The sequence below is a fragment of the Pseudorasbora parva genome, chromosome 12 (genome assembly GCF_024679245.1).
Source record: "Pseudorasbora parva isolate DD20220531a chromosome 12, ASM2467924v1, whole genome shotgun sequence".
In the NCBI taxonomy this organism is placed as follows: domain Eukaryota; kingdom Metazoa; phylum Chordata; class Actinopteri; order Cypriniformes; family Gobionidae; genus Pseudorasbora; species Pseudorasbora parva.
The window spans coordinates 4697085-4709145 of record NC_090183.1 but is presented as its reverse complement, the minus strand read 5'-3'; the positions used below and the strand labels follow the sequence as shown (position 1 = coordinate 4709145).

General features: G+C 37.7%; 1 protein-coding gene across 1 annotated transcript in view; it reads left to right on the top strand.

The window, feature by feature from the left end:
- plxna1b (plexin A1b) overlaps positions 1–12061 on the top strand; it is a 150535-nt gene that overhangs the window by 106948 nt on the left and 31526 nt on the right. The window contains exons 11-15 of the mRNA XM_067458837.1: positions 4342–4438; positions 5731–5921; positions 7580–7731; positions 9166–9286; positions 9444–9580. Of these exons, the coding sequence (XP_067314938.1) occupies positions 4342–4438; positions 5731–5921; positions 7580–7731; positions 9166–9286; positions 9444–9580 (698 nt within the window). The remainder of the gene's footprint in view (positions 1–4341; positions 4439–5730; positions 5922–7579; positions 7732–9165; positions 9287–9443; positions 9581–12061) is intronic.

Genomic DNA, 12061 nt, shown 5'->3' with positions numbered 1-12061 from the left:
CGGCGTGCTTTACACCACTGCATCTTATGCTTTGCATTGCACTTGGTTATGTAAGGCTTGGATGAGCTGCTCGCCATGGAAACCCATTCCATGAAGCTCTCTACACACTGTTCTTGAGCTAATCTGAACAAGGCCACATGAAGTTTGGAGGTCTGTAGCTATTAACTCTGCAGAGAGTTGGCGACTGACCTGTGCACCTCAGCATGCGCTGACCCCGCTCTGTTATTTTACGTGGCCTACCACTTCATGGCTGAGTTGTGGTTGTTCCCAATTGCTTCCACTTTGTTATAATGCCACTAACAGTTGACCGTGTGTCAATATATAGTAGTGAGGAAATGTTACAAATGCACTTATTGTACATCTCTTTCTATGGTTTCATCAAATATGCTTGGTATCACATTTTCGTGTTTTTATTTGAGACCGTAAGACTGACGTACAGTATCAGCTCAGACTGTCGTCGTGTTTAATTCATCTTCCTTTATGAAGCTCTTTCAGTTTATCAGAAAACAGGCTGAACGGAGAATAGAAACGAACAGAGCAGGGCTCGTACAGCTGATGACGGTGGCAGGTGTGTGTGTGTGAGCTGCAGCAAAGTTCTGATGAGAACCAATTAGAGGAGACACCGATAAAAAATGATGATTAATTACAGTGTGAGAGCGACACAGCAGTAATAGATGCTACGGGAAAGAAAAATGAAACGAAAAAGGAAGAGGAGAGATAGAAACAGTAGCCGGAGGCCGTTCAGGAGCAGAAGAGGCTTTTAGAAACCCACTGCACCTGCTCCAGAGAGTGAGTGTGTGTCAGAGAGAAAGAGTGAGTGTAAGTGTGTGCATGTGCGTGAAAGAGAGTGTGTGCGAGTGTTAGGACAGCAGACATAGACCTGGTTTAAATTATTAATACTCAGGAGAAATAAAGTTTACAACTGAATATGGAAGGGCCTTGAGAATAATTATTATTGTAATGGTAGTTATTGTATGAAGATGAATCTGAATAATGCATTCTTTTAATCTTAACTGATGTGTAGATGATAAAATAAGCCATGGAAACAGCAATATAAAAGTATTTCAACATTTAATGTATTGCAGTTTTATCCTGTACTCATCTCTGTTGCTTTTTATGTGTGTATATCTTTGAATAAGCAACAAATCTGTTTGAATGAGATGAGTTTGATATGAGAACACTTTAGTTGTACAATCTTAGAAGTAAAACTTCTACAGTTTATGGAAGATTAAATGTTTTTTTCAGGCACTCTATATATAACTTGTAGGGGTTCCATCATTTTATGGATTTATATATTGTATTCATAGTTTTAATTGTAATTAACTTTAATGCATTAAACGGCCTGTAAGCATATTTGATCACTATGCAATCATTTAATTCATTTCTCCTTATGGAGAACCATTTTGGCTTTAAAATGCACCCTAGGATTCTTTACAGAACCCCATTGAACCTTATCCTAGTGTCGGGGGCATTGAGACATGTTCCCACAGCGAGGGTCCTGCTCCGGGACACAATACTCGGGGTCAGAGGAAGGACAAGATCATTAAAGCTGAACGCCACTAAATCAACACCCTTCATGAGACTTGAACCGCCAACCGTCTGATCACTTCTGTGACGGCCCACAGAACAAAAGAACACACACAATAACTTGACCTGCTATGCTTTTGAAACAAAATTTCAATGACAAAATACAAAATGTATTTTTAAATCTTTATGGAGTACGTTTGTAACTTCAGTTTTATTTGATTTAGTTTCAGTTGTTCTTATATAGTTATATTTTATTTGGATCTTTGGAAAATTACTTAAATTACTTAAGTATTAAAAAGCGTAGTACAACAAATATTTTGATGTTATTAGTCTGATTATGATGACACTTTATCAGTATCCAGAGTTAGTTGGAAAATGTGTGTGCACGCATTCATTGCATTTATTTATGCACTTACACTATATTTTATGCACTTATAATATTTGTGCATGCATTAATGGATTATTCCCATTTTCACTTTTACATAAATTAGTTTTACTGTGTTTTTGGGGTTATGTTAATAATCTTGGTAAGACAAGGAAATAGGAAGTGTGTGTTCTGCTGTGTTCACTTTATATAGAACATGTATATTAGTAAATGAAATCAAACTTAGAAGTGATTGTCACCTGATAAAGGCCACTCACACACACATGCGCGCACACACTCAAACACACTGTCCTCTTCAGCCTCGCTGTGTCATTTCTCGTTCATTTAATTAGGCGAGCGCTCGTCTTCCCACGCCGGTGAGAGGTTAACCGGCTGCTCAAACACGTCAGTCTCTCGCCAAATGAATCGATCACACGTCTGCAGCCTGCAGGGCGAAGCCATTACCATAACATACATGTAAGACCAGAGCTCTTATTCAGGACATAAATCATGTTTCATTTCTCAACTAATGAGAGCCCAAATCATTAGTGCTTAGTTAATTACCTGTGGCTCACGAGTGCAGATGGAAATAATGAATGACAGTGTGTGCTTTATACTAAGACAGGCATCACTGTTATCGCTTATATGTGATTAGATGTGTGTGTGTGTGTGTGTGTGTGTGTGTGTGTGTGTGTGTGTGTGTGTGTGTGTGTGTGTGTGTGTGTGTGTGTGTGTGTGTGTGTGTGTGTGTGTGTGTGTGTGTGTGTGTGTGTGTGTTGGGGGGAGCTTTGCTTTCTAACAACTGAATGCAAGCCTGCTCTCAAAATAACCAATTATCTGAGCACGACTGGTACTGAATCCCTCTCACTCTCTTTCTGAAGCGTTTCATTTATTTATTCCTCCGCGTTGCCGTTCTCGGTGAAGCGCTGTAGTGCTCCTTCATTAATCTCTCTTCTGTCGCGCTCTCCGTGTCTCTGTGTGTGTTTGACTTCACTATCACCAACACATGAATATTCCTCCTCCTCTCCTCTTGTGTCTCATCCATGATGGCGGTCGTGACTGCAAACCTTATTTTTTATATTAAATATATTAACAACTATTATTAAATGATTTAATATATGTAAATCTAATAAAGTGTAACGTAATGTGACACAAATGTGTTAACTTTGATAAATGTTAGATCTGCACGATCCTGGATAAATTGAGAATAATTACTATTATTGTAACATCACAATTCTAACAAGAGTCTGAAAAGACAGTTAAACAGCATACTATTTGTTGCTGCAGTCTATTTAAAATATTTAGTTAATCTACTTTATAAAAAGTTAAATAAAAATGTTTGAATGAATGATTGAATGACTCAAAAGACTTTGCTTGTTTCATTACCGGAGGAATCTGAGTTTTTGAACAAATCTCTTGAATGAATAATTCAATGAGATCAATTTTTCAACAGTCACTTGTCGCCATCAACTGGTGTAAAAATGTAATTGATATGAATTTTATTTCAAAAGGTGATTAAATCTATTTTGATCGCATTTTAAACATCTGTGTTTTTATCTGAACTGTTAACTTTTATTCCAGTACTTCTGTGATTTATACCTGTACACGACGACTGCTGTGCCGACTCAGATCTCAATGATTCTGTCAGGTTTAATAGACACGAGCGAATCGCTGCACACCTGAAGCTGCTCTCTGAACCTACAGTATTATGAGCAGACAACAATTACGTTAAATAAAAGAAGAAAGATGTCCAGTGGGAGACCAGACTCTGAAACTTTGATACGAGTCGCTGACGGATGTTTTTTGGTCCTGATATCTTCTGCCCTTTCCTCCGGGTGACCAAAGACACGAGTTCAGATGGACATTGTTCTGTAAACCCTTCATACATGCATGATGGATCATACATGCGTAAATAATATATTAATAAAACAGAGCAGAGGTCGAGAACAGTCCCATGTGACTAGACTGGGTAAACCCATGCTGATCTGCCGGCGATTTGATTTCGCCCGGCAACTCGGTCTGGAAACCCGTACATTCATTTCTTCTGCTTCTTACACTTTTGTGGGAACCAATCACAGACTGGCTTATCCAGCTGGCGCGCTATTGGTGGGTTTAACATGATGACAGATAGAGAAGAGATGGGTCGTCGTCTGTTGATTACGCCTCTTGTGGTCTGATTGGTTGAAGGACTGTCGAATTGCGTACAGAGTCATTTGAATTATGCTCGTTGATCACGCCTCTTGTGCAGTAGAAAATACAGACCAGACTCCCCAGACCAATGTTCAATCTTAAATCGAGCTTGGTCTGATGATAGCCAGACATGTGACCTCAGGAGCTCGCTAACATGTTAAAGCTTGACCCTCGCCAGTTTAGTGTGGTCACGCTGTTCATATAAAAATTGTACTTATTAATGCACGTTTTAATCCCATTACATTTAATTTGTGTTGCAGTATGACTATGAAGGAAGTGACATCAGCGATCTCCCCGTTGATCTGTCTGTGGTGTGGAATGGAAACTTCATCATCGACAACCCTCAAAACATACAAGGTAACCACGACAACCGCTGCGGTATGCTGTAGCCGGTAGCCTAGCAACCTTCACGGGAGACTGCAGAGAGTTGCAGCATTTATAAATGTTTCAGAGCATCTTTGGCTCGTGTGAATAAGTGTGCTTTCACAGTTTGTAAGCAGGAAGAGGAGATGCAGTATTGTAATAAAGGATTCCTGTGCTGCTCGTTGCTTATTGCTAATGCTAGTATCATTTTGAACTCATGCTGGCGTTCGTTAACAGTCAGATGTGGGATATTTCGTATCTCTTCTCTCTAACTATGAGGCTCAGGATAGAGAGAGATGCCGTGAGGGCTTTCTGTCTGTTTGATGCCACAGACCCCCAAATATCACCCACATCTAAAAAATATGTAAATATTATTTGGCAAATGTTTAGTTTCCATTAGATGAATTATTACATTGTTAATGATCGTGTTTTTCTTCTCATTATGGCTCTGAACTTTTTGATTGATTGATTGATTGATTGATTGATTGATTGATTGATTGATTGATTGATTGATTGATTGATTTTTTAAATTGAAATGTGTTGATCTTGTATTTGTTTTTAATCAAAATTGTATTCATTTTAATCTTATTATTTATATATTTTATTATTTTGACATAATTTTACTTAATTTATATATCTATATATTTAATTGTATGTTTATTTTCTTATTTATTCATAATTAATATAATTTTATATATCTATTTATTTAAATCTATATTGATTTATTTTAACCTTATTCATCTTATTTTGACACCATTTTAATTCATTTATATATTTATTTTAATGTGTTTATTTACATTTTTTATTATTTAATATAAATCTTTTTATCCATTTATTTACTTATTTTAACTTAATTTTAATGTAATATTTCATTTATTTTATTAAATTATAATTATTTTCACAAATCTATTTATTTTAATAAAAAACATTTTTCATCTTTTTTTTAATTTATTTATTTATGTATTGTCTTGTTTTTCATTAATTAATTAATACATCTTGTTACTCATTTATTTACTTTCTTAATTTAATCTAATATAAGTTTGTTTGTTTGTTTTCTTTCTTTCTTTGAACATTTTCCAGGAAGAAGCTTTTCTGTTGCACTTCTCGAAGCTGCGAGCTGGAATGTTCTCCATCCTCAATCAATCAATCAACTTTATTTATGTAGCGCTTATACAATGACGGTTGTTTTAAAGCAGCTTCACAGTGTTACGTTTGATTTATTTATTGAGCATGAGCTTGAGATGATTCCCTGAGGTTCAGTGTGTCCATACTCTTCCCCTCTGCAGCGCACCTGTACAAGTGTTATGCGTTGAGGGAGAGCTGTGGTCTGTGTCTGAAGGCCGACCCCAGTTTCGAGTGCGGCTGGTGCGTTCAGGACAGGAAGTGCTCTCTGCGGCAGGAATGTGTCCAGCCGGAGAACACATGGATGCACGCCACCGCCGGCAACAGCCGCTGCACGCACCCGCGCATCACCAAGGTCAGTTACGCAGCAAACCACAGATTGTCTTTTCATAGGTTTGTACAGATTTTCCAGCCTGAAGAGGAAGGCGGTGAATTGCGTATATCCAAGGAGAAACTTTCAGTTTCCAAAAGCATTTAGGACACATTTATTGAATGCAGGGATACTGAAACATTAAATGCTGCTCCATCTTTTTCTGTCTTTCTTTGCATTCAAACATTAGATCATTTAAGTATTAAAAAAATACTTTTTATGGTCTCCGGTTTTAATGTTTGAAAGGCACGAAAGAATTAAATGTCAGTATTATAATTTTACTGTTATTCTTTAAATATTAGAGTATTTCATTTAATTATATACTTTTTTTTAATTAACTTATAGTTAATTTAAAACTATAAGTTTTAAATTAACTATTAACTATAACTATACTTATTAACTTTAAATAGTATAGCAATAAATGTTTATTGATTAAATATTTAAATGTTTTGTTTTATAAATGTAAATAAAATATTAGATTAATAATAACAATATAATTGTTGTTGTTATTTATTGTTCAATAATCATCAAAATAATATTTTATTTACTTTTTAAAAAATCTGTAAACTGCTATTGCTTATAATTCAAACTAATATTATTATAAATAATAATCATTATTATTATATATTATTATTTAAATAGAATATTATTAGTATTGTTATTGTTGGTTTAATGATAAAAAAAGACATTTACAGTACTGTAGTATTATTACAATAATAATGTTTGTTGATTACATATTTAAATATTTTTTATTGATTAATAACATAATAATTATTATTAATTATTTATGTTATTATTCAAGATATTTTGTTATTAAATCAAATTAAAATCTGTAAATATTATAAACTATTGCATTATTATTATTATTATTATTATTATTATTATTATTATTATTATTATTATTAAAGAGTCATATTGAATACAATATTCTCTTTGTGTCATTAGCTGATCGAATGCCTGTCGAACCCTTTATCATGAGTGGTTCCACACAGAGGATGGTACAGGTGCTGATGAGGGACAGTTTTCTTCTTTCTGGACTTAAACAGACTCAGTTCTTGTCTGTCTCTCTGTTTCTCTCGAAGTAGACTTCCAAATTCTCCTGCCAGAGGAATACTAAATGTAACTTTTAGAACGTCTACTTACTAAATTTACATCCCCTCGTGTTAATTAAACTCCTCCTTTGTTCTCGTCGTTCGATTTCTCATGCGCTCGCTCTATCTGTGCGGCGCCGCTGTCGTCTTTTACTTATTAGATTAGGTGTTAATTTAATTTGGAGGAGAATTAATTTATCACATGGATTATTAGAACACCATAGGCGCTTTGAGAGCCATCTGTTCAGAAGATGTACACCTATTCTCTGCTCTTCTGCTTTACTCTCTCTCAAGCTGCGCTTCCGTGTCTTCATCCGTCTATCTGTAAAAATGTGTGAATGTCAAATTAAAGCAGGTCCCTCTGAAACCAATTACTGTTTGTTTCTGTGCTTCTGGTTTCGCTCTCCACGCGATGTTTGCGCTTGTCTCCTGCGCCGTTTGGCTGAAGGTCTCGGCGACCGCAGATCAACTTGGATCTGATGTTCTTCACCAAACTATTGCTTTTTAAGAAATAGTCACTTTATGTTCTTCTGTTGATCTGTCCTGGTTCAGCTGTTTCCTGAGACCGGTCCACGGCAGGGCGGCACCAGACTGACCATCAGCGGAGAGAATCTGGGCCTGCAGTTTAAAGACATCCAGAACGGAGTGAGGATCGGCAAAGTGGCCTGTCAGCCCATCGAGGAGGAATACGTCAGCGCGGAGCAGTGAGTGTCTGATACACACAAAGTTTCTGTGTTGCAATTCAATTTAAAGTGCCCGTTATGCTACTTTAAAGGTTCCTAATTTTGTTTTGGAGTCTCCTACAATAGGTTTACATGCGTCAAAGGTCAAAAAACACACAATTTCTCATAGTATCCATTGCAGCATCAGCTGTTTCCTCTCAGTGTCTGAAACGTTTCGATAAAGGATTCAGTCTCTCTAAACCCCGCCTTTCTGAGAGCTGCTCTGATCTGATTGGTCAGATGGCCCAGTCTGTTGTGATTGGTCAGAAACAAATGCTCATTGTCATATTTGATTCTCAGCTTATGATGCACAGTGATACGAACAGTACCGATGGCGTTGGTTTTACCGTATCAATCTCATCAGTGGATTTGCTTTGTCAGCAGAAAACATCATCTTCTCCACATGAACAACACGAACCAAACTCTTCCAGTCTCAGCGACAACTACAGTGTTTGAGGGCGGGGCAAAGCAGACGATGCTCGTCGGCAGCCAATGGACTGGCATTATGCTAATTATTTACAGGTTAATCAAGTTCAGCAGGAAGTGAGACTGGAATTATTGACGGCTCGTTTCAGTTCAGAATCGCTTCTTGCTTTTGGGGGACAATAACTCCATTAATCTCCTCTTTAATCTTTGAAAATTTGCAGAGCTTAACTATAAATCTTAATAACTATATGAGCGTCCACATCAATGCATGATATTGTTCTGTTTATTATAAGCGAACGCTACAGTTAATGTCGTCTGCAGCTTTAAATTCGAGCTCATTAAAGCAGGATGGGTTCTGATTGGCTGTCAATGTTTTTATCGTTCATCAATTCTGAAATATATATCATATTCTTTTATATTTAAAACGATTTTTAGAACTATACTTTTATTGTTATTCTTCGTTAATGTCTTGGTGTAAACGGCCCTTATAGGTCATCATTTTAATATCGGTGCATCTTTAACTTGTATTATCACCATATATCTCATTGAAAAGCATTGACGTCTGTTTGCTGGAATCGCTTTCTAACTTAAACGCGTTCAAATGCGACTGTTTTCTGTCCCGGTGCTGCATGGCAGGGCATTACAAAAAAACAAGCACAGAACACAGAAAACTGTTTTGCCATTTGCTGTAAGCTGCTGAGTTTGAGCCATCGGCCAAAGAAACGCTCGGCGCGGACGCAGGCCGGTTAATAACTCACTGCAGATGGAGGACGAGCCGCCCCGGGGCATGATGGGAGGGTTCGCTGTCCGTTCCATTAATCACAGAGAGCGTTTTACAGCCCAGCGAGGGTTTTACTGCGTCTCATTACAGTGGTGTGTGTTCATGAAACCCGTCTGTCATGTTCGGCTGCTCAATCATTGTTTTGAACGGTGAGTGCCAGTGGCTGTGTCCAGACCCGTCTAAGACCCTCTCTCTCTCCCTCTCTCCAGGATTGTGTGTCGTTTGGCTGATGCCACAGGTTACCGTGTCCAGGAAGCTCAGGTGGAAGTGTGTGTCCGAGACTGTCTGCCGGACTACAGGGCCGTGTCTCCTAAAGCCTTCACATTTGTGGTGAGTTCAGGGTCACGCTGACACAGATTTGCTTCTCATGTCACACATAAGACCAGACGAGGACAGCTTCTCTAGTCTTGGGTGTTAGGAGTGTTAGCACCTGAATGTATGACATTCAAAAGGTTAAAGTGATTTCCCTTCACATACTCCTGTCCAGTCGCCGTACTTCACGCGTGTGCTGCCGTCATACGGGCCGATCTCCGGAGGAACGAGAATCACCATTCACGGCAGCCATCTGAACGCGGGCAGCTCCGTCTCCATCAAGATCGGACTCAACACCTGCCGCTTCGAGAGGTACTGCTCATCTGAACGTGCTTTCACTTCAGTCAGTCAACACTGTGACACCTTCAACACTGAAACACTGTAACAGTTTAAACCTCAACATCACATTTAAAGGGTTAGTTCACCCAAAAATGATTATGGCAAATAAAAATTCTGTCATTAATTACTCACCCTCATGTCGTTTGACACCCGTAAGACCTTCTTTCATCTTCTGAACACAAATGAAGATATTTTTGTTGAAATCCGATGGCTCAGAAAGGCCTTCATTGACACCAATGTCATTTCCTCTCTCAAGACCCATAAAGGCACTAAAGACGTCTTTACAAAGCCCATCTCACTACAGATTCAGGATTCGCATCACCAATGTCACGTGATTTCAGAAGTTTGACACGCGAAATTGATTATAGGTAAATAATGGTAACATAAGTAAATAATGGTAATCTTAAGAATGTAAAAAAATTAAATATTAAATATTTGTTCCATAACCTATTTCCCCACAAACTGTGCAAAAGATGTGTCGTGCCGCTCTGAGCTTTGAGATGAATGTGGGACATGAGCTGGATAGACACCTCTTTAAATATCTTCGTCTACATGTTTTCTCCTGATGTTGCAAAGCAACACTTGTTGTAAAATGTCTGAATAGCGAATTTGATCTTCCACAGGGTCAAGACATTTAGGCTATGTTTGATTATGCACTGCTAGAGAAAACGAAAGTAAAACCGATAAACTTGACGCGCCTCAAGTCTAATAACAAGCACAAACTGTGTTAAATAAAATGTATTTATTAAGATTTGGAAAAAGAAACGAGATGTCCCGTGGGATAAAATGGACTAACGTTATGCCTATTTTTTAAAATTTATGGAAATCTAAATATTTTTGGATGACCAGATCGCAAAGCTGGCAAATCTTAAATTGGGCTCAGCCTCCCTTAGCCTAGAAATCTAGACGCACCCTAGCGGCAGCAAATCTAATCTGCCCGCAAGTGTCGTCTAGCAACTCTCAATACACTTCTGAGCTGTAAACGCCAAACTCTTGCCGGACCAATCACATCGTGTATAGAGTCGGTGGGCGGGGCCATAATGACGACGGCCGAGTTGCGCTTGCGTGCTTCTAGTAAACACAGAAACTGGCGAACGGCGGTCCTTCAAATCAGCTTTGACCGCGACTCTGGAAGACTTGGAGTTAAGCTTTTCTCTGAGAAAAGAACAAAGAACAGCACTGAAGTCATTCTTAAGAAGGGAAGATGTGTTCTGAGTTTAGCCGACCGGATACGGTGAATGTTTAATCTGTCAACAAGCTCCGCTTCACCGTCGTTGCTCTGGTTGGTTGTAACGCTATCCTATCGTGTGCAGAGGGAGTTTGAAAGACAACCGTTTATCCGCCCCTCAGATTGAGCCGTCAATGGTGAGTTTCCAGACCAAACATCTTGATGTGGGTCAGGCTTGTCAGGCTAACCCTCCCTCTCTCATTCGGCATGAATCCATAGCCTGAGTAACATCTGCAAATTTATTTCCCTTGTAAGTGCTTCACTCCTGTGGTAATAATCACGTAAAGCAACGTTCACATACAAAACACTGAGTCAATAATGAAATTATAGTTTTAAGTTAAAAAAAGTATGTAGATAGGCCTATAAAATAAAAAGTGCACAACTCCTCTGGAAGCAAGCTACTTTTTTTCCCTCACGTGCAACCTAGCGCGGAATCGCGGATGAGTCTTTTTTGGGTTAGTAAAATAACAAAATTATAGTTTTTAAGTAGAAAATAGTATTTATGTAAAGAGATAAAATCCAGAGTAGCCTATAGTAAATTATATATTTGTATACAAATTTAAAAAATTACGATGTCATCGTCCATCACAATAAAGTGAACAATATGAAAAAAATATGAAGGCTGCGGTAGGCGTCATGTGACCGCGGTATTGAGTTAAAACGGTAACCATCCCAGCCCTAGACATTGGTGTCAATGAAGGCCTGTCCGAGACATCGGATTTTAACAAAAATATCTTCATCTGTGTTCTGAAGATGAACGGAGGTCTTACGAGTGTCGAACGACATGAGGGTGAGTAATTAATGACAGAAGTTTCATTTTTGGGTGAACAAAGTTATTTATTTCAGCCAAACTAAGTAAAACCTAATAATGACTTATATAGTGATGAACCGATTTCAAAAACGAACCCTTTAAGCTTAACACCTATAATAGTGTATAAACATCACTAAATAACTTCAATCAAAAAAGGTTTTGATTGAATTTATTGAAATACTATTTAAATACTATATTTCATCCCTAAACCAGTATATTTTGTGGTGATTTAATGTATTATAATAATGGAGAGAGAAAAAAAACTTACTGCTGTATTGTGCAATATGTATATATAAAAAAATCGTTACACAAAATATGATATCTTAATTTGTTTATCTTTTGATTATGGTGTGTGAAATCTTCCCTTCACCACTGCTAAATGATGGGACTGGTACTTTATTGTAAGGGTGAAACA